This window comes from Neoarius graeffei, chromosome 22 (genome assembly GCF_027579695.1).
Source record: "Neoarius graeffei isolate fNeoGra1 chromosome 22, fNeoGra1.pri, whole genome shotgun sequence".
Classification (NCBI taxonomy): Eukaryota; Metazoa; Chordata; class Actinopteri; order Siluriformes; family Ariidae; genus Neoarius; species Neoarius graeffei.
The window spans coordinates 52,960,964-52,985,379 of record NC_083590.1 but is presented as its reverse complement, the minus strand read 5'-3'; the positions used below and the strand labels follow the sequence as shown (position 1 = coordinate 52,985,379).

The following is a 24,416-nucleotide window of genomic DNA, read 5'->3' as shown; positions in this document are numbered from 1 at the left end:
CAGGGGACAGATCCCTCACTAGTTGTAGAAACAGGGGACAGAAAATATTAACATGGGTAAAAATATCCCTCATTTGTTCCAGTTAGCGGGGGCAGAAAAATAAGTAATACATTGGTAGATATTTTCAAGAGTACATCTATAAACAGAAGAGTTTTATTAATCTTTACTTTTACAATATCATTAACAACATAATACTAAATTGAACTTTCAACAAGAAAAATTAAACAAATTACTCAAAAAAAAAAAAAACTAGCAATCATGTAGAATGTGTAAGATTACCAGAACTACAAAAACGCAGAAAAATAGGCTTTACTGATCCAAATGCACCTGTTGGTTCAAAAGTTAAAGTGCAGAGAACCTCACAGCACAACATGAAGTTCCCTTAAAGGGATAGTTCGGGATTTTTGACATGAATCTGTATGGCATCCCCATCAATAGTGTCGTGCAAACACACTGACTTACCCCCGACAGCATCCTGCGAGTCCAGTTTTGGTCCAGACGAAAGTAGTCCGGCAAGTTTGTTGGGGTCACGAAAGTAAAACGTTTTTCGTCTCAAAACAGTATGTGTTCAAAAGAGTGATATATTTGCATCACAAAACCGTTGGCAAATAAAAAGTCAGACCTCGAAATCGCTTGGCACTATTTTCTCTCCCTTCTTATCACTGCGCGCTGCCGCCAGGTGACAGCGAAACGCAGACCCGCTAAGCTGGTGGGAGACCAAGGCTGCACTCTGTCCACGGCTTACACACGTGATGGCACGGAGGATGTGTATAGTGGCAGCATCTGTCCCCCCAGAGAGGATCTTTTCAAAAGCAGGACAGATTATAACTGAGAGTAGGGCTGCACGATATCAGAAAAATATGCGATATTCGATAACATGACTGAATATCTTGATATCGATATGTATCACGATAATTAAATATATACTGTTTTTCTTACCTCTACTCGCCGTTCTGCCCTGTATCTAGCATTTTAAAAAAAACACCCAATGCATCGCTTCCATTCCAACATTATTTTTTATTGGAAAAACATGGCTACACCTGCAATGGTGTCCATCAATCATCTTTAAATCTCTTAATTTTTGTGAGCGCAGCAGAAAATGTCTTAAGTTGAAGTAAACAAAAAACTGAAAACTACATTACATTAACATAAAGCATTCAAAATGGCAATTTCAGCGGCTCCCGGGAGATGAAGGTTAGCGACACAGATTCACCATAAACTCAAACACAATCTGTTAATAACACATGCGGGTGAGAGAGCAGTGGTGTGTGTGTGTGAGAGAGTGAGAGAGAGTGCGGTTTTATGTTTTTATGCTGCTGTACAGCAGTGTTTGTCCCAGTGAGCCGCCCCACCACTGTTTTACAGGTACATGTCTTGCAAAGTACCTGAGTTTGCAGTACGTCATCCCTCCTGAATCCAAAGTACTTCCAAATAGCAGACGTGCATTTTTTTTTTGCGAAACCAGTTCCTCCTCACACAAGTTTGTCTCACCACACTAGCTACCGCTCCCACCATCACCACGAGGCTTTTACTTGTTTTGCAATAGGGGGCGGAGTTATCCCGCGGCGCTTGTTGACATTCAAATGTGATTGGACGGCACAGAAAAATGTGCCTTTTATCGAAATTTAAGTAATTTTTGCGGTATGTGTATCGCAAACTATGATATCGCGATATCGATACTTTTTCGATATATAGTGCAGCCCTAACTGAGAGGAGAAATAGAATCAGAATTAACTAGTTAATTGCAGCAATTAAAGGAATAGGTAGGAAAAGGAAGGCGCTGCGCACCCGTTTTCAGGCGCTGCGCGGTGTCTTTGCGCCTGCAGCGGTGCTTTGCCTGTGCTGTGGCTGAAAATAGTTCCAGATATAAATTGGTCTAGTAAATCCCTTCGTGTTAATTTGCATTGATATGTGTACTCGATGTGAATGTACAAGTCATGAGAAATAATTATAAAAAAATCTTCCAAAAGAGCCGGCTCCTTGTAGTAAGAAGGGCCAAAAGAGCCGAAATTCCCATCACTAGTAAACAATGAATGAAACAGCCGTGGCTGTCGCCTGGCAGCAGCGCGCAGTGATAAGAAGGGAGAGAAAATAGTGCCAAGCGATTTCGAGGTCTGACTTTTTATTTGGCAACGGTTTTGTGATGCAAATATATCACTCTTTTGAACACATACTGTTTTGAGACGAAAAACGTTTTACTTTCGTGACCCCAACAAACTTGCTGGACTACTTTCGTCTGGACCAGAACTGGACTCACAGGATGCTGTCAGGGGTAAGTCAGTGTGTTTGCACGACACTACTGATGGGGATGCCATACAGATTCATGTCAAAAATCCCGAACTATCCTTTTAAAATATAATATAAATGCCTCAGCTTTCATGTAAGAAAAAAAACACTTAATACTAGTACTGTGTGCAGGCAGTCTCTCCTGAAGACTAAACTAAACAATAATTATAAACTAATAAAATAAATGGCTCAGGCTTCATAGAAGAAAAAAAACCCAAATTTGAACAGAATCTCACAGTATGATGCTGAAGCTGCCTAAACAATGGAAAATACAATACCATTTTGGCAAAAATGTTGGCATCCATTAATTTCTTGTATTAAGTTAAAAAAAAAAAAAAAAAAGTGCGCAGTCCTTCACTGTAAACATAACACTTTCAGTAACAGAATTTAAGCCTATTCATGCAATGTTGCCAGATACTGCTGACGTTTTCCAGCCTAAATATGTTCAAAACCCGCCAAAATGCACTTAAAACCGCCCAATCTGGCAACACTGCGCGGCACATGCTGCTTCTCTTGAACGTATACACGGAAGTAAGGCGGAAAGTAGTTTGTCGACGTCACTGCAAGACGACGCCAACGATTGGTCAAATTTGCAGGAAAGTTGCGGTGACTGGATAGAATTGCAACACCGCCCTGAATTCGCGGGGATTGGTTGAATTTGCGTTGATGTTGCAAATTGCGAAATCCTGGAGGCTCTGAATGTTGTTTGGATGAGACAGAACGGTATGCCATGTGCTTTTGGGTATTTTTAAAAAACACTTCACACGATTGGTTGAGATGCACTGTCTTCCGGTTCAGTGACCAATGATATAATAGTTCACAAAACTGTTTTACCCGCTAAATAAACCATTCGGAATACTTCGGTCCTTTCCGATAGGTGTGTAAACAAAGCTGCATTTACCGCAGTGCTTGCTAGCTGGTGCTGACAAATTGATGCGCACAAGATTCAGTAAAACACGACTACACGATCTCTACTTATAAACGCGCGACAAAATGAATAGATACGCGATATCGCTCTCACGCCCAAAAAGTGGATGTGCGACAGACAGATAAAAAAAAAACGCATATTATCGCGTATTACGCGCCCTAGATTAGGCTCTGAAATCATACATGTCCAATATTGCAAGCCAGGGCTGGGTAATGGGGCAAAAATAATCACACTGAGACCCCGTCCACACGTAGCCGGGTATCTGCTAAATCGAAGATATTTTTCTACGTTTTGGCCTGTCATCCACATGAAAACGCATCAAAAACGAATATTTAAAAAAAACTCCGGGCAAAGTGAAGATTTTTGAAAACTCCGTGTATGCCTTTTCGTGTAGACAGAGATAACCGGAGTTTTGCGTTTTAGAACGTCACAATCTGCGCCAAAAAAATGACAACAAATCTGCCCTGACGTCAAACGTGCGACCTTTGTTTACTGCAGAAGCCAGATTAAGCATGGACTTAAGCTAGCCGCACACCACGGCGATCCACGCGGTACCGAACCGACCCATTTCAGAGCCGACTCCCGACAGGGCACGCACATATCCCCCGACTGTTGACGAGTGCAGTCGCGATTGAAGCGACACGTGACAATAGCTTTGTGATTGGCTATTGGATATAGTTACTGTTAAATCCAACACTTGAAGATGCTACAGGCTGAATTACAAATGACAACACGGAATATGTAGCGCACTATCTAGGCTGCATGAGCTATTATTCCCAACCTTAAATAGTGCACTTATATAGGGGAGTTAAAGCGATTTGGAATTCAGCCACACAACTTGAGCAGAGTGGCTTTCCAGCCCACTGTGTCTATGGATAAAGCTTCAGTCTATGGAATTACAGTATATACCTGCATTAGGTGCTACCAACACGTATTTCTCGCGCTAGAAATTGTGTTTAATGATGTCACGTGTTATATGCGAAAGATATGATTGGCTATTGCTAGTGACTCTCGCCGATCAGTCTGGCTCCCGATTAGTTTTTCGAATCGGCTGTGAGATGAGTCGGTACCATCGGAAACTAGTCTTTACGCCTGACTCGCGACTTCAGTTGGCTCGGTACGCTGAAAATCGGCGTAGTGTGCGGCTAGCTAAAGAGTAATGGATCAGAGTAGTGCCTTGAAAGCGTTAATTATTGTGCAGGTGCTATTTACATGTTTAATTTTAGAAGCCCAACTACTGCTCCAAGAGCACAGGCGATGTGATTAGGGGGGTAGGATTTGGGGAAATAACCATCTACAGGTTTGGAATGCTTATGAATGTGATTGAAAACGCAGATGTTCGGTTATGTGTGGAAGGGATTTTTTTCGAAGACGAGGTGGTGTGGATAAAACATTTTTATAAACGGAGGGGGGGAAAATGTTCGGTTTTAAAAATACCCGGCTACGTGTGTACATGGCATGATTCTCAAAGGCATTTCTACAATACACAGTGTACATCAGGATCAAGCAGTTTACTCACAAACTGCCCGCAAAACAGTAATAAATAATAGATAAAGCCTACTGATGGAAGCTTGCGCTTAAAAATCACAGCATACCTCTGCCCAGCTGTTATGGTGACGTTCTCTTGAGGCATGGGCATGGACACCACACTAGAAGCAGTGAAGATCTTCGTCTCGGACAACTGAAGACGCATCCAGACAGGAGGGTCAATGTGTGTTAACGTGACAATAAAACGAAAAATTTATATAAAAAGAGTATTTCTTACATCCTCAGTCCAGTCCTCAGTGCCCCACTCTTCTGTAGGAGTTCGCCATGCACCTGGGGGGGAGAAGAGACAACCACCAAATTACAGGATCTGCAGAAAGTCTGATTATTACACAAAAGTCTTCATTAAAAACAAAAAGGTGGCGGGGATATGTACCAGGAGCAGAGTCGAACTTCCGTGCATAATTTGTTCCTTCTCCTCCAGAAAACTCGAGTCCTACAAAAACAGAACAAATCAAAACAGACATTCGCATAGCACAAAGTCTTCATGCATGCAGGTAACACCGGCGTGCACCTCAGTAAGGTGCCGTCACACCTATGAACCACACCAGAATCGACAGAATTACGCGGTGAAGATGAGACATAAACACTTCAGGGTCTTTCCATGTCATTTTACACACCCTCCCCAGTGACACCGCTTCAATTTACACGATATTTATTTTATTAGTGCCTTATGATGTCAAAAGAAAGAATCCAAAATTTTAGCTTCCTAGCTGGAACGGTTTTTGAATTTTGACCCTTCAAAGTTTGGGCGCCACGCCCACTTTTGGAGTCCGGGAATTGTACACTTACGCTACGTTCACACTGCAAGGCTTAATGCTCAATTCTGATTTTTTTGTGAGGTCGTTCACATTAACAAATATATGCGACTTGTATGTGATCCTCAGTATGAACGAAAAGCGACCTAAAAGTGTTCCGCATGCGCATTGCAGGATACGACGACGTCACACGCAGTGAGCATGGCCAGTGTTTACGGAAGTAAAACCGCCCGGTTGCGGTATGACCCATCCAATCTAGCTTGAATAGCTGCATCCCCCCAAATGGAAATCAGCTCCCTAACCTCTGCGTCCTTCCATTGAGAAGATTCAGAACCTTCACAGCCCGAAGCGTCCCTCGCATTGATGTCATGCGCAGGGGCGCAGATACGTTTTTTGAACTGGGGGGGACAAAGCTGCCAGCAAACCAACCCCAACCCCGATATGCCTGTCAAACTTGTTAGTAACCATAGCAACCAAGCTCGAGCTCGCAACCTGTGCAGTCTGCGCAGCTCAACCAACCGAATATCAGTCTTTGTTTTGTTTTATGTGAGTTGTTGCAACTATGTATACACTGCTGTGCACCTCAATAAACCGAATGGTAATTAGTCTTTTGATTTTTCCGTGAGGTTTGCCTTATGCAAAGAAAGACAGCATAGACGTTTTTTCCTCCCTATAAGTGGGGGGGACCGAACGAGGTGAATTTAAATCTGGGTGGGACGAGTCCCCCCCTCTATCTGCGCCCGTGATTATGCGCCATGTTGTTGTAACTTTTTTGAGAGACCCGCCGCCTACTTCAGCGCAGAATAGTGACGTTTGTGGCTTGTTGATGACGTGTAAGTCGGATGAATGCGACCTGGCGGTTCAGACTGAAGTCGCATATGAAAAGAGCGGATAGGAATCGGAATTAGGACCACATATCCAAACGGCCTGGGTCGGATTTGAAAAAAATCGGATCTGTGTCGTTCATATTGTCAATAAAAGATCGGATACAGGTCACATATGGGCGAAAAGATCGGATTTGAGTCACTTCAGCCTGCAGTGTGAACGCAGCCTAAATTTGCAAGCATTTTTGGAAGCCCATATATTTTGTTCTAAGGGGGATAGAGACCTGTAAATTGCTATATCTATGTATTCTGGCCCTGTCTATCAGATTCTGCACCTAAAAATAGCACAAGTTTACTAACTTTAGAGATATTAACCCCTTAAAAGTGGATTTTTTTTAATGACAAATTTGACATTTCAGGGGTCCATATCTTGGAAAGTTTTTGTGTTGATAGGGTTTAAACTGATTTATCATCATATTTGGGAACTCTACTGTGTACTTAGAGAGTTTCAGGGCACTCAGAGCTTTGGTGGGGGTACAGGAGGGCCCCAAATATGGCTTCAGGACAAAATTACCGTTTGGTACGTCCTACTTCAGGCCATTAGTTGGCCATGTGGGCACATGATGACTGGAATTAGCCTTTAACCCTATCAACAGACACCTTTTATCAAACTTTTAAGCCAATAAAAACTTTGATTATCCAACTCCTTCAATATAAACTAAGCATTTGTATATGGTACCGTTTCTGCATATTTACTGAAAAATCCGAAAAGTAAGGCACTAAGAAAATAAAAAGGCAAATTGAAGGTGTCACTGGGGAGGTTTTGGGCATTTGTGTGAATTGACATGGAATGACCCTTCACTGTAGGAACAATAAACAGAAGATAGATATCGCAAGGCATAACGTTGTTTTAAAAAACAAACAGGACTGAGGAAAACCCAGTGGATTCTCACACGTGCTCCACTTCATCTGTATTCAGAGACAGATGGAGAACAGTCAGTCACTCACCTGTACATTCAAAAACGCATATATGAATGAAATTTCATTTAATTCCACTGGATAACCTCAATATAACCGCCACAATTATTGCACATAATCTGGTAACCCAAAATACCAAAGTTTACAAGTAAATAAAAAAAAAAAAAAAAAAACCTAAATATTCTATTGAATAAATACCAACTATACTAGATATTACACAAGTCCTTTGTGCAGTACATCTTACATGCTACTATAGAGATCTTGCAGTCACGTGACCGGAAAGTAGAGGTCTGCGCGGGTTGGATTTTTCAGTCCCGCTCCCGCCCGCATTGTGCAGTCCCACTCCCGCCCGCAAAGAATTATGATTTTCAGTCCCGCTCCCGCCTGCCATATTTTGTCCCGCTCCCGCCAGCTAGATGAGCGAGAACCGAAAGGGTCTGTGCCATAAACCGTTATTTCTTCATGTCCAAAATGGCGGTCGCGTTTACGAAAGTCACGTGAGTGAAAAGGGTCTATAGTCAGAGGAAGTAAAATGTGTGATCCTGCAGGATTAAACTGGTCATCAACTACTGCTGGTAAAAAGTGTCACACTTTATATTTTGTTAAACACCGGGCTCAGAAACCGAGCCCAGTGTGTTTAAACTAGAGTTTTAATAAAAGCATTTATTCATCTGTTTCACGGTCTGATCTTTTGTACACAAGCTATAGAACAGAAGACGAGTTCAGAAAGCAGTTCTGGAGCACGTCTACAGAAGACGTAAATCTTTGGATGTGATGAGGGGGAAAGTTTTTTTTTAATTGTTTTGACTTCATATGTACTTTATTACTCAAAACAATATTCATCTCAATTTAAATAAACTGGTGGAAGAATTGCTGATCCATCCGTTATTTGTACCGCTTGTATGTCAGAGCTGGAGTCAATCCTAGCTGACTTCGGCAAGGGGTGGGGTTCACCCTGGAAACGTCACCAATCCGTCACAGATCTGAACTGTCCAATCATTCAACGAAAACATGTATGCAATTGACAAACCTCTCTGCTAACCAATCAGCGTTCACCTAACACGGAGCACACAAACACTAGTACGTCCACCCATATTTACCCGTTATCCCCCCTCTCGGTGTATAAACCAGGCTTTACAGGTAGAGCTCAACACCAAGTGAGAACACTGGTGCAACACCTGCCACAATACTAGTCTGGTTAACACCAGACCATATCACAAGTGAAATATGGTCTGGAATCCGCCTACTGAATTTCTCGTAGGGGAGGTGTGGTTTACGATGGTCAACGGCCGTTTATTGGACGTTGCGAATGTCTATCATTTGGCGTATACGTAGCCCATGGCCAATCACGGCAGTTGTACCCGGTGACGTAGTTAGAGCGACGAAGAGAAGGAAAGAGAAAGAGAAGGCAAAACAAAAATAGGAAAACACTATTCAGAACAGTGTCTAAAGCTTGATCGAAAGTTTGGTTCGTATCGCTCGCTGCTAGGGATGTGACTTTTGATCAAAAACACGATTCGAAATTCGCTAAAAGATATTCGAAATTCGATTCGAAAATCGACAGAACCCCGCCCGCCCCACCCAAACGCGCGCACACATGACAGACAGGGTGAAAGTGGTAACGGTTTAATGAGTCATCAAAAAACAAACTTCCATTCACCTCACATAGCCTACAGTATCAAACAATAATATAGGCTTCCAATTTTATTGTACATTTCTATGCAGCCACGACTATTTTCATCTGCTGGAAGGAACCGTGGGTGAAACTGCCCGTTTAGGAAACGATAATGAAAGCATTCGAACAGTCAGAGCAGAATAAACTTAAGACATATTTTTGTTCAAAAAAATTAACATGTCGACGTGGTCGGGATGGAGACGGGTACGCAGCCTATTGACAATTAGACCGGCTGCGGAGAACACACGCTCCGATGGCACGGACGTTGCAGGCACACACAGGTAGGCGCTGGCCAACTTTGCCAGGCGAGGGTATTTCTGTTGATTGTCTTTCCACCATGTCATCGGGTCAGTGTGGAGCGGTGGGCATGTATCCTGGCAGTACTGAGTCAGTTCAGTCACGCATGTTGCCCTCTCTGTGCTGTAATCCTCGCCAAATATGACGGCAATTGCTGCTGTTAATGGGCCATCCTTTCAGGAATGTTTCGGTTCGCTGGGCCCTTCATGCGATTCCGCCGCCTCTCCGGCCTCTTCATCATCTGCCATGGACAGAAGGTTTCTCACCTCGGCCTGCACTGTGTTTCTCACCTCGTCAGTTGCGAACCTCAGGTGTTTGTGTCTGGGATCCAAAAATGAGGCAATGTATGCGACCTTGCGTGCGCTGCTGGCATTTGACTACCTTTACTGTACGACAGCGGCACCCTCTGGCCGAATTAATGCAACAGAGTATGTTAGGAACAAGGAAACGCCTTTCCGCTCTCATTTTTTTTTTTAGTGGAATGTAACGCAAGCCAAAACGGCATTCGAAATTACTATTCATTATTCGAACTCGTCACGAATATTCGACTATTCGAAAATCATGTCCCATCCCTACTCGCCGCCATGTTAAATGTGATCCGTAAACAGTCCCGAATAAACTACAAGCTTCCGTTTGTCAAATAGTACGCGTCACCGTCTTTCCACCCCTCCCCACTCTCTGATTGGCTCCCTAACTCAGGCGAGCCTTTAGACCAGAGTTTCCATGCTGTCTTTTCAGATCGGAACGATTGTGCAAAGCAGCATGGGATTTCCCAGGCTACCACAATACAGGGGTCTGAGGGCAAAAGATATTTGCTTCACACGATCGTTTCTAGTTATTACAAACATGACGGCGGACAGGGCCTCCAGGTTAAAGGGTTCTATCGGAGTGGGAAGACGTGAGAGACGGTCAGATTCGTGCCTCGTCCTACTTTAATCTTCAGACTCGCGTCGGCTGGGTTGGTTAGGGTAAGAATCGGAGCAAAATCATACCGCTTCCAAAACCAAAGGTCAGGGTCAGACCTGGGTTACTTAACCAAACATTCAACACTTCTTTTGTCAATTCAAACCAAGTGAGTCAACACAGGTTAACTCCTGGTCATGACAACTCCGATAGGACCTGGACCACAACCCAGGAGAGATGCAGAACAATTAACTCGCAGGCTGGAAACGGGGACGCACACACACACTGGCGCTCCTCTTGGGTGCACCGTCTGTGCATTCATTTCATTTTCTCTCAGATCAGTGCTTGCAGACGCTGTATGAGAGATGGTGGATACCGTAAATCCTCTAATATAAGCCGGGGCCTTTATTTCACTCAAGTGCATCTTGGTCCAGGCCATTATTGGAAGGAGGCCAGAATTAGAGGCAGGCCTCTATTTCTATTTGAGCAAAACAGACTACCAGTGGAATGAATAAAAACGAGATTTTGTGTCTATTTGAACCTATAAAATAGGTTGATGCTTGGTTGCCTGGTTACCACCAGACCTACCGGTAATCACAATCAGGGGCGCCTGCAGGGTTGAACTGTAAGGTACGCACTAGCGGTGTAATCCCCCCCCCCCCAAAAAAAAAAAAAAAAACGCTTGCGTGCTGCAGTTTCTATGAAGAGTCGATCTATAGGCTTATACACAAAACAACGATAGAACTTTAACTTGAAATTGAACAATAGCCTTACATGAACACAGGCTGATATTTGAACAACATATGTGAACTACACACGACAATAAACAATAAACTCTTTATAGCCTCGATTAGAATCTAGTGAACTTGCTCAGCACTACCGCACGCACGACTCTGACACACACTGTAGCGCAACGTGGGGTACAGAGACTCGCTGAAAAACTCCTCGGGTATTTTTCTGAGTTTACCGAAAATCAGAGTAGAAGGAGCCACCCACCCTCTGTCTGGTTTGAAGCGGTTCTGTAGGACATTGAGCTTTACAGAGTCCGGTGCACATTTTAAGGCATCTGGTTGAAGTTTCCCTATGTCTGATAAATCTGATGTCAGTGATAGCGGGCTGACTCGTGGCTCATTAGTAAAGCTATCTGATGGCTCATTTGTCAGCAAGGTGGAGCAACCATCTACTTCTGATCGTAAGGGACATGGGGAGATGTAGGTGTTCTTATATGAAATTCACTGGATGTATGGCTAGTTTCAAACTCAGAGGTAGATGAAGGCAATTCCCTCAAAGGAACTGAGCTCGCATCCAGCTGCAGCGTACTGCTGCTCGGTTGCGGAGGAGTGGAAGCTGCCGGTGCCGTGTTACTAGCTGATACTGGAGAGGACTGGCAAGCAGATGACACCCCTGGATCACTGCTTTTGGACTTTTTCGTAAAAGTCTGAAACAAGCTCGTTTGTTTCAGGGTTCGTTTACTCATTTTTGACTCGCTTCTCAATAAATTCTCGCACAAGCTCTGACTACTGACGATTGTCTGTCTCCGTTTCTCAAAACTGGAGAGAACCTCAGTGGTGCAAGAAAAGTATATCTGCATTGACCAATGAGCTTTCTTGGTCACGCACACCCCGCCCACTCCTGAAGCACACAAATGCGCCGGCACACACACGTCTCTCTCTCTCTTATGTTGCATTGCCAAAGCATTCAGGTAACAATTATAATTTAAAAAAAATACCTCTCCCCAAGGTACGCCTAGTGCGTACGGCCATACGCCTGGCGGCGCCACTGATCACAATTGTCTTTCAGATCGGAGCGATTGTGTAAGGCCACTATGATCTCGGAAACATCGTTGGTTATAGCCCCGGCCTGTATTAGAGTCCGGCCATTATTTACCTCCTCCGACAGCGAGACCGGCCAATATTAGAGTCCTGGCCAGTAATGGAATACAGGCCAGTATTAGAGGATTTACGGTATCCAGAAAGCACGTGTGTGCATGCTGTTGCGGTGAGGCTCTTTCTGTGCTAGTTTTCCTTCACCGCTTGTGCATGCGTTTGTACACACATGAAACGGTGCGAGCTGGTGCCCGGAAGCACTTCGAGTTCATAACCACAGTGCCATGTAGGGAGAAACAGCACAGCGCATAGCTCAGTCTGAAGTGCATGAAGAGTTCCAATTTAACCCTCTGGGGTCTGAGGGTATTTTCTGGCACTCCTGATTTTAGTATGCTCTGGTTTTGTCGTCAATGTCAACAAATCCTAGCAGTATTTTCAAAATCATACGACACTGTATTCAGCACAAGTTCAGCTACAGTATCTATGTATATTATACTACATACAGTATGCATGTCACAATCGTACTTTTAAAAATCATCAGTGCGTCTACATGCACATAGAGAGAATCGAATTCCTGCCGTTGCTCGACTGAAATCGAAGTTCAAAATGCCATGTAAACACCTTAATTCGGCTGAAACCGAACTTGATTTCTCGGAATCGAGCTACACGACCTAGATTAGGCCAAGAAAAAAAATAATTGTTTGTTTCCTATTACATCTTGAAAAAAAAATAGGGTAGGTAGGTAGGTCTTTTATTTTATTTTTATCACACAAAATACCGGGTAGGTAGGTTTTTTTAAATAAATTTTAGGTGTGGCATTATTTGTCACCTTTGTTGCCTCTACTTTTGCGTCCTCGTGTACTTTTAGTATTTTTGTTTTGATAGCTAACACTTTGTTTGAAAGATGGCAGCCTCGGATTTGCATCTTTACGCTCGATCACGGAGGCTGCCATCTTTCAACTCTGTTTGAAGCGAGCTTACGTACAGCTATCTAACAAGCGCGTTCATTGGTTGTTACAGAGCGATGAGCCAATCACGTACCTCGTTTCATCTCAATGACGTAACGAGGTACGTGATTGGCTCATCGCTCTGTAACAACCAATGAACGCGCTTGTTAGATAGCTGTACGTAAGCTCGCTTCAAACAAAGAGTTGAAAGATGGCAGCCTCCGTGATCGAGCGTAAAGATGCAAATCCGAGGCTGCCATCTTTCAAACAAAGTCGGAACGAATAGGATACGAATGTGGATGAGGGAAAAATCGGAAAAAAATTTTTCTTCAAGTTTTGAGGTGAAAAAAGCGGAATTCTGTGAATTCGCGGAAAAAAATCATCCCTGCCAGGTTTAGATCGATGGATTTTCCTTCCCTGACAACACTGGAATAAAAGTAGGGCTCAAATAGTCAGAGTGGTTCAGGGAGCAGGAGGAATCATTTTACATATGAATTAACCCCCCCCCCCCAAAAAAAAGGAGTCCTGACCTTAACCCCACTGAGAATATTTGGGATGCTGAAGAATTTACAGAGTGGCTCGACCCTCTGATAATCAAGACAAGCTCTTAGGGAAAAAATTAATGCAACTCTGGAGGGGAATAAATGCTGAGATGTTGCATAATGCTGCTAAACAATACCAAAGTGAAAATGTGCCATAATCAAAGCTAAAGGCGGTGCGGTGAAATACCAGAATGTGACTTTGGCCAGGCAGTGTATTAAAAGAGAGAGTAATGGAGGGATACTAACTGGCTCCATCTTCTGGTTCCAAGTTGCCCGTGTTGCTCCAAGTGCTTCCCATAGCATAGCTCTCCTCAGTCTGTGCTGGCTCAGCATAATCTGCTGGATTAAATGTACTGCAACAGAGAGAGAGGGGAAAAAAGCTTTCAGGGGAATATAAACATCTCAAAAAGCACTGAAAGTGCACTACAGATACATTTCAGAGAATAAATACAGGAGACTGTAGCAAGGGTGTGGGTACAGTCAGGGCACTGAGGGCCTGGTGAGAGAAGAAACACCATTTTCAAACTTTTTGGGAGAATTTCTACATTTATTTTCAAGATATGGTGAACATATAGCACATTTCATTTGCAATATTAAATCTGAATATAAAATTTTTTACACAGACAAGTTGGTACCCGTTTGTTTGAGGAACAAAAAGTGTCAATTATTCGTTATTTAAATTTTGTTCAAAACATTGTGAGAATCGAACTGAAGCCTGTAGCGTGAATCGAATCGTGATCAGACTGCATCGTTATAACCATATCCTGAGTGATAACTGACGTTAAATCGTGACACTAGTGACGCAAAACATAGGAAAGACTGGTAGGTCTGAATATATTTGGAGTAAATGTCACTGGACACGACTGGCAGGGTAACATCACGTCGAGAGGATTAAATCAGAAAAGATCAGAAAGAACAAGAGGCCATTTCCGAAAGCCCTAACCAGCCTTATTTTAACTCAACACGAGTAGACAAGAAATCTTCAAATGCATAAAAATCTCCATCATGTACCGTATTTTCTGGACTATAAGCCGCTACTTTTTTCCTAGGTTTTGAACCATGCGGCTTATACAAAGGTGCGGCTATTCTGTGGATTTTTCTTCCACCACTAGGGGCGCTCTAACCGGAAGTAGAATCAAAAATAAGATCGACGAAAAATCAATGCAAAGAAGAATTAGCAGATCTTTAGCAGATAGAACACGCACGACAAATTACTAACTGGTAATTATTTTCAAATCCAGCGAAGATGATTAAAGTGCCTTGTGGTTTCAAACACAGGAGAAATGAAGGTAAATAAATACCGGTTATTTTCTCTTGGTTCTGTTCCGTTTTAATCAGCAAAGTTGCTGCCGTGTTAAAAGGCACTGTTCGGAAAGAATCTGTTCAGGTACATACATGTACATTTACAGTACAAAATCGTTCTGTACATGCAGTAAATATCTCATTTTTCAACATAGATATCTGCGGCTTATAGCCCGGTGCGGCTTGTATATCTTTTTTTTAATTTTTTTTAAAAAATAGAGCGGATGGGGCTTATATACAGGTGCGCTCTATAGTCCAGAAAATACGGTACAACATCTCCTGCTGCGGCATACCGAAACTTGTTTTTTGTTCTTTAACTCAAAAATCACCTAAACATAGAAAAAGGAGGCATTAACAAAAAACCACAAACCATCCGAAAGGTAAATCTGAAACTACAAACTGAAACTACAGGTAGACTGCCGTTCAAATTTTTCAAGAATTTTCCCCGACACCCAATTATTTTTCTTTAGTGGACTGAAAGCTACTGAATTTGAACCTCAGACTTCGTATTTTATTCATTTTTAAACAGAACAATGAATGAATTTAGTAGGGCTGTAACGATACACCCAACTCACGATTCGATTCGTATCGCGATTTTTGACCCACGACTCGATACGCCCACGATTTTTTTTTTTAAATGTTTTTTTAAAGTAGTAAATTTGACTTAACATTTACTTACATTAACTATTTAATAACAAATAATTCAGACCGCTACAGAGAATGAGTAATATGTATGCAAAAATGAACCAATGTATATCCAAAGATTGTTTTATTTCTCAAAATAATACTGTTGAGCCGGAAGCTCTGGTTTTTTCGGTTCTGAAAAAGTCATTTTTCCAAATCGTGTAAATCCGTTAAGATTTTTTTTGGGGGGGGTGGCTGTCTCACTCTCATAGGGCCAATGATTTTCTGTGATCGCGGAAAACAGATGGAAATTACGGAATTTTTATGGTGAAACATTGCTCGCGTGCCAAAATGTAACTGCCGCAGAAGGCTTCCGCCCAAGCAGACATGCCTTCAGTGTTGCCAGATATTGCTAACGTTTTCCACCCCAACATATGTTCAAAACCAGCCAAAAAGCACCTAAACCCGCCCAATCTGGCAACACTGCATGCCTTTCCGGTCAAGTGATTGTGATTGGCTTGTGGCACACCTAGCCAGCCAATGAGCTGCTTGTTTACAGATTCGCTCCCCGTGTCGCAACCAGAATGGCGACCGCTTAAAAGAAACGAATGCTCTGCCAGTGGCGAGTGTGGACGTTGCGTGACTCGCAGAAGATTGTCGCAGGTCGGCGAAAAAACGACTTACTAATAGATATAAAAAATAAAAGTAATTTAAGTAAGTTTAAAATGTAATTTAAATAAAAAGTAAAGTATTCATAAATTGAAGTTTGGAAGCGCCTCTGTTTTTGGGCTGAGGAGAAGTTTGAAAGGGTGTACCGCGATTCTGCCTTCTTGTATCGCGATACGGATCGTGGCTCTGCGTATCGCGATTTCGATTTGCATATCGTTACAGCCCTAGAATTTAGAGCCATGCAGCCCTAAATTCTCTGCTGCATTTTTTCTTGCTTTACTGTGACCCAAGTCAAGATACTACGTCATGCATCACGTGGTGGGCTTTCCCCAGTCACGCAAGGCACTGTGGGGCACAAATTTGAAACAGTGAAGAAAAAACGGAGGATGCAAATGAAACATGAAAGACCAACTACAGTAACGCAAAGTGAGAAGCCATTATCATAGCAGCCAACATTCTGAAATTGTAAATAGTAATACAAGGTTGGGTACTGAGTCTTGGGGGGGGGGGGGGGGGGGGGGGGGGGGGGTCGATACGCATATCGTTACACCGCCAAAGCTTTCTAGCAAAACTACCCTGAAAAGTCACACCAAAACAAAATAGTTTGACAAAATTTATTCTACAAACTAAACTATTATCTTACATTAATTTGCATAGTTATTTTCAACAATGGAAACAAATTTACCTGGAACTAGAATACATATCATCAAAGCAATTTGGCACAGATCAAACATAAAAGGAACCTCTTGTAATCAACACCAAACATAATGTCTCAAAACATGGTTGGCACAAAGTGAAACGGCTCAAAAAAAAGTGTCAATTTCAACTTGCTTCTTCACATGACTACAAATCAAACAGAACAGAATCAACACCACACCCCGGGCATCAGATCGTGCCCGCCAATCACGACACAAGGTTTTAGTTTGGATTCTTTGGGCGGGCTTTTGCAGGAGTGACGACAAGGCTGCGCGACGCTGGAGAAAGTGCTAGTGAACAGCGCTCGTTTGACTCCGCTTTGGAATCAGTTTTAGAAGAATTAGGAGTTTTCGTTGAAACATGAGCAGGAAGAGGCTCTCCGCTCATTCCATGATCGCTGAATCTTCACCAAAACACTCGACGCTCCAATGGTGTCCCTCTCCACATGCTGTTTGTTTACCCCATAGACATATAAACATAGACGCCGCATTGAGCTGGTGGCCCGTTGCTGGGATACGTCAGAGTGTCCGCCATATTGGATGTGGCAAATCTTCCCCGTAAACCAATGCAAGTAAATGGACTGAACTTCATAAAGCCCCTTTCTACAATAATATTTAACTCGATGCCTTTTATTCACCCATTAAGACACACACACGGATATATTTGGGAAACAAACAGGCATCAAAACAACATATATAACTTTTAATGTGATGGTTATAAATAGTGTGCGAAATCCCCTGTACACTGCAAACTAGCGACAGATCCACGATAGATAGCTCAGGTAAGCTAATCAGGCAGCATACCGTAGCAAGCTCCCAAAACCTGAGGCCACAATAACCAACCTACAAGACTGAATATGATAAATGATGGAAATAGTGGAAAAACTGGAAATAGTGAATGAAAATAAAAATGTGCTGTTTTATTTATTGAGTCACCACACAGACCTACTCTCGCTGAATAAAGTGAGCTGAATGAGCGCCAAACTGAGTTCGGCCAGGTTCTAACGCCATCCCAAAACAAAACACATCACTGATTCCTTCACATTCAGAAAGGTTAAAAACTAGGGTTGGGAAGATTCACCAATTTGCATCGGGGAATCGATGCGAACCATACGATGCGGTTGCATCGGTTGGCAAACGTCTGAATCAGTTAAAAATTCAAATGGGATCGAGATGCATCGCGACTAAAATATCTGCATCGATACGACCCGAATAATATCTATTATTTAACTTTTTAAAAACTGGCCTGTTTCTGGGTTGAGTTATCTATGCAGCCGTCATTGGCTGATTCAGCCCAACTCTCGTCTCGCGCGAAGAGGCGGGCCAAGCAAATAGCAGAGGAACAGCGGTCAGATTTTGAGTCAGAGGCGGCCAGCGAAACGTGGAAGAATCTGAAGTAATACATTCACCGGTTGGCTTTAAATCAATAGTTTGGAAAAGTTTCGGCTTTTACAAGCGAGGTGGAGAGCTGGACAAATCTACTGCGATATGCAAACTGTGCCGTGCGGCGATTAAATACACAGGGAGCACCACCAACTTAACTACTCGCCTGAAGCGGCGACACGACTTGAATGTATCGTCGACTTCAGCTAGCAGTAGTGCTACTAATGCACCTGGTGAGCAAAGTAGTGGTAGGCCCACAGTTTTTTCAACCCCCACTGTCTAGTAATTCTGCTCAATCGAAAGCCATAACAGAAGCCATATCCTTCTTTATATACAAAGACATGCTACCTTACAGCATAACCGGGAGCAAGGCTTTCAAATACCTCCTTGAAGTCGTGGAGCCAAGATATAGCATACCTGACAGGAAGATTTTCACTGACAGGATAATTCCTGCTCTGTACGACAAAGTAAGGTTAATTTTTTGTTAATTTACTAGTTATTATATTGGATGGGATCCACCATCCTAAAATCTCATGGCTTTTTTCTTTATTATTAGTATAAATCTAATTCTTTATTAAACCTCTTTCAAAAACTTAACGCAGCCTGAGCTGCTTAGGTTAACATAAAAATGTGGCAGAAAGTTAATTGTTCATTATTCAGGTCTGAATTTTGAAATTGTGTAATTCCTGTTTTTTTAAAATAAAAAGGCACAGCCAGTGGTGATGCTTTAAGTGCCAGTACTTGAGAAATACTATGTATTCCATGGTATAATTTTCTTCTGCATCGCATCGTATCGAATCTCACTGCATCGCATTGTGTTAAAATGAAATCGTACAGTATCGCACTGTATCGCAGTAGGTTGGAAAATCGTATCGCATCTTACCATTAGTAATTTCATGAACCGTTAATGTATCGAATCGTTGGCAGTGCATCGAGATGCGTATCGTATCGTGTTGATGAAGATTCCCATCCCTATTAAAAACATTCATCATATGTTCAAAAACGTTCATCTTAAGCCCCATTCGCACGGGATAAGTATTACCTGTGGACCTCTGGTAATTCGGAATAATTACAGAGAATGTCTGAGTTCTTAGTCCCGTGCGAATGCGCCATGTCCGTAATTTGCCAAGTAATAATTCCGCCGCGAATTACCTACTGTGTTTCGGCAAAACACAGACGTCCAGTGGTAATACAAGTCCCGTGTGAATGCGCACGTTTGTCTGTGTTTGTAATTATTAAACGCGTGTCTCTTGTACTTTTCTGGAGTGAATAATGGAGGATACGGGCGAAATTTTGATAAACAGCATTTCAAGGGCAAGTGGTAGTAGGCCTATCCCGTATTTGAACCAGATAAGCATTTTGAACTCCTGTCTACTAGTGTTGTGACGTTCGCGAACGAACCGATTCTTTTGAACGGCTCCTAGGCATGAACGATGAGAACCGAGTCTCGAGCTGGGGGAGCCGTTCTTTCTGTCGTTCTTTTTCTGTACTGTGTTTCAGATAAAGCTTTTGCCCAAGGACAAGAAGTAGGCTAAACAGCATTTGCCTTTTATTTATTCAAGTTTTATCTGTTTGCCTAATACAACCCCGATTCCAAAAAAGTTGGGACAAAGTATAAATTGCCAATAAAAATGGAATGCAATAATTTACAAAATCTCAAAAACTGATATTGTATTCACAATAGAACATAGACAACATATCAAATGTCGAAAGTGAGACATTTTGAAATTTCATGCCAAATATTGGCTCATTTGAAATTTCATGACAGCAACACATCTCAAAAAAGTTGGGACGGGGCAATAAGAGGCTGGAAAAGTTAAAGGTACAAAAAAGGAACAGCTGGAGGACCAAATTGCAACTCATTAGGTCAATTGGCAATAGGTCATTAACATGACTGGGTATAAAAAGAGCATCTTGGAGTGGCAGCGGCTCTCAGAAGTAAAGATGGGAAGAGGATCACCAATCCCCCTAATTCTGCGCCGACAAATAGTGGAGCAATATCAGAAAGGAGTTCGACAGTGTAAAATTGCAAAGAGTTTGAACATATCATCATCTACAGTGCATAATATCATCAAAAGATTCAGAGAATCTGGAAGAATCTCTGTGCGTAAGGGTCAAGGCTGGAAAACCATACTGGGTGCCTGTGATCTTCGGGCCCTTAGACGGCACTGCATCACATACAGGCATGCTTCTGTATTGGAAATCACAAAATGGGCTCAGGAATATTTCCAGAGAACATTATCTGTGAACACAATTCACCGTGCCATCCACCGTTGCCAGCTAAAACTCTGTAGTTCAAAGAAGAAGCCGTATCTAAACATGATCCAGAAGCGCAGACGTCTTCTCTGGGCCAAGGCTCATTTAAAATGGACTGTGGCAAAGTGGAAAACTGTTCTGTGGCCAGACGAATCAAAATGTGAAGTTCTTTATGGAAATCAGGGACGCCGTGTCATTCGGACTAAAGAGGAGAAGGACGACCCAAGTTGTTATCAGCGCTCAGTTCAGAAGCCTGCATCTCTGATGGTATGGGGTTGCATTAGTGCGTGTGGCATGGGCAGCTTACACATCTGGAAAGACACCATCAATGCTGAAAGGTATATCCAGGTTCTAGAGCAACATATGCTCCCATCCAGACGACGTCTCTTTCAGGGAAGACCTTGCATTTTCCAACATGACAATGCCAAACCACATACTGCATCAATTACAGCATCATGGCTGCGTAGAAGAAGGGTCCGGGTACTGAACTGGCCAGCCTGCAGTCCAGATCTTTCACCCATAGAAAACATTTGGCGCATCATAAAACGGAAGATACGACAAAAAAGACCCAAGACAGTTGAGCAACTAGAATCCTACATTAGACAAGAATGGGTTAACATTCCTATCCCTAAACTTGAGCAACTTGTCTCCTCAGTCCCCAGACGTTTACAGACTGTTGTAAAGAGAAAAGGGGATGTCTCACAGTGGGAAACATGGCCTTGTCCCAACTTTTTTGAGATGTGTTGTCATGAAATTTAAAAATCACCTAATTTTTCTCTTTAAATGATGCATTTTCTCAGTTTAAACATTTGATATGTCATCTATGTTCTATTCTGAATAAAATATGGAATTTTGAAACTTCCACATCACTGCATTCCGTTTTTATTTACAATTTGTACTTTGTCCCAACTTTTTTGGAATCGGGGTTGTAGTTCAAATTGTTTTGTATATAGTTTATAATGTTGTGTGATATTAATGATAATATTGTGGGAAAACTACTTTGCACGGACGTTCATTTAATTTATTCTATCGTCATTTTGTTCGTTCTATTTTTGTGTATTTTATTTATTTATCCGTTTGTCTAGTTGTATCTATTTTTCTAATATATTTTTTGCATTAATAGTTTGTTTTTTCCTATTAAAATAATCTTGTGTTCTTGTTATAACTATTTATCTGACTGTTTAGTTGTATCTATTTTTGTTACAATTTTAATATTTTTAATATAGAAAGTTTGTTTTTTTCTATTAAAATGTTCTTGTGTGATAACTAGTTCTTGTTATATTTATTGTAGTTGTATCTATTTTGTATCTCAGACTTAAATATTTTTGTAAAACAAGTGTTTTTCTATAAAATATTCTTGCGTTCTTGATAACTGTTCTTGAGTGGGTTCTTTTTTTTTTTTTTTTTACAGAATAGCCGTTCTGCATGGACATTCATTGAAGCCCTCATTGTTTTTTAATGGTTATTTATGAGTGTTTAGGGGTTACAATAATGTAAGTCTAGGTTGCTTTATATAAAAGGGATGTCTAGAAATATTGATGTCACTGTCTAAGCAGAGGGATCTGGCTTCTTTAGACGCTGTCTTCTTAAAACTGAATAAATATTTTAAAAAAAGAGCCGAATGAGCCAGTCTTTTGAACGGCTCTTTTCAAAGAATGGATCACAAAGATGCGGATCCCATCAAAGAGCCATAAATCCCATCTCTTCTGTCTATGAAACAGGATGCTGTGAACTTATGACACATCCGGTCACAATGTCTGTAAATTCAGTGAATTACAGACTTTTGCTTATCCCGTCCGAATGCGCCACACAATAACACAGAGGTGCGGGGGTAATCGCAAATTACCAGAGGTCCATAGGTAATACTTATCCCGTGCGAATCGTACTATAGTGTGGCACTGTATTATCTAATTCTCACCGCTTATAACTCTACACCCCCCCGGTGGAGATGAGCTGGGAAACTGAAGACTGAAGGAACAGTATTGAAAAGTATTTTTCCAGTCTCACCTGTGAAAGGTAATCCCATGTGATCTCGTTTGGACGGTAAACCTGTTGGTACAGTTAAACGCAGCACATGAATGAGGCATCTTTATTCTCAGCTACTGTCTAGACCAGGGGTCACCAAACTACGGCCCGCGGGCCCGATCCGGCCCGCCACCCCCCTTTGACCGGCCCCCCAGCCCCTCTGCCCCCCATCACTTGAACCGGCCCTATGAGGCAATCCCCAAAAGTGGTCATGGCCTATTTTTTTAAATTGCTTTTTGGCAAATAATAATAACAACAACAACATGTCTGCATCTTGCATTTTTTTGATTTTATCAATTAAAATTGATATTTAGTTATAAAATGAACTATTCATATTTTCCGAATTTTCGTCATATGCTCGCGATCAAGCAGTGACGGGCAGTGCACGCGCAGAGAACTGTCAGGACAGCAAAATGGCTAGCGGTCAGCGAAAAGCTGACAGAGTGCAGAGTTTTTAAAGAACAGTGGACCACCGATTATTTTTTCGTTCAGTGTAAGGACCGTGCAGTTTGTCTTGCATGTAAAGAAAGCGTGCCGGTTTTCAAAGAATATAATCTGCGTCGTCACTATGAAATGCTAGTTTGCGAGGGCAAACAAGAGAAGACAGGATTCGGAGGATGAAATGCGGACTGGCTGCACAACAGAATGTATTTCTTCGCCAAACCCAGATCAACCAGGCTGCTGTCCGAGCTAGCTATAAGGTAGCTCACCTACTAGCTGCCCATGGAAAGCCGTTTACTGATGGCGACTTTGTTAAAGTATGCATGCTTGCTGTGGCCGAGGAGGTGTGTCCCGACAAGAAGGATGCGCTCAACGCAGCGAGTCTCTCCGCACCTACTATGACCAGGCGAACCGAAGATTTGGGGGACAACGTGTATGACCAGCTGAATGAGAGAGCGTCAGAATTCGAGTTTTTTGCTTTGGCCATGGATGAGAGCAATGACGTGCAGGACACAGCACAACTGCTGTGATCTATTGCTCTATTGATCATATTATTATAATTTCACTATTTTTTAAAATGTATTTATTTTATAGGCCTATTTATTTGACCTTTAAGTGCTGCACACAATTATTATTATTAATAATATCAACAGGCCTACCTACAATTTATAATTTTCCACTCACCTTTGCCAGTGTCAATCACCTCAAATAGGCAGATGTTTCTTACCTTGACAGCTTTGATGTTATTTTTATTAGAAAATAAATAAATGGAATATCAGTGGTATTTCAAATTAAAATGTGTGAAGACTCGATTACTACTTTTGCAAACCACTAGTAAAGATAAACAAATATGTGCCAGGAATCAAGTGTTGATATAGTAGCGGGGATACAGGAGCGAGGATACAGGAGCGAGGATACAGGAGCGAGGATCTAGTAGCGGGGATACAGGAGTGTGGATCTAGTAGCGGGGATACAGTAGCGGGGATACAGTAGCGGGGATACAGTAGCGGGGATACAGTAGCGGGGATACAGGAGTGTGGATCTAGTAGCGGGGATACAGGAGTGTGGATCTAGTAGCGGGGATACAGGAGTGTGGATCTAGTAGCGGGGATACAGTAGTGTTGATATAGTAGTGGGGATACAGGAGCGAGGATACAGGAGCGAGGATACAGGAGCGAGGATCTAGTAGCGGGGATACAGGAGTGTGGATCTAGTAGCGGGGATACAGTAGCGGGGATACAGGAGTGTGGATCTAGTAGCGTGGATCTAGTAGCGGGGATACAGTAGCGTGGATCTAGTAGCGGGGATACAGGAGTGTGGATCTAGTAGCGGGGATACAGGAGTGTGGATCTAGTAGCGGGGATACAGGAGTGTGGATCTAGTAGCGGGGATACAGGAGTGTGGATCTAGTAGCGGGGATACAGGAGTGTTGATATAGTAGTGGGGATACAGGAGTGTGGATCTAGTAGCGGGGATACAGGAGTGTTGATATAGTAGTGGGGATACAGTAGC

General features: G+C 42.4%; 1 protein-coding gene across 1 annotated transcript in view; it reads right to left on the bottom strand.

Annotated features, from left to right (window-relative positions):
• Positions 1–24,416, bottom strand: part of ubap2l (ubiquitin associated protein 2-like) — a 161,324-nt gene that overhangs the window by 75,921 nt on the left and 60,987 nt on the right. The window contains 4 exon segments of the mRNA XM_060904950.1: positions 4,810–4,895; positions 4,980–5,032; positions 5,136–5,195; positions 13,756–13,862. Coding sequence (XP_060760933.1) covers positions 4,810–4,895; positions 4,980–5,032; positions 5,136–5,195; positions 13,756–13,862 — 306 coding nt within the window.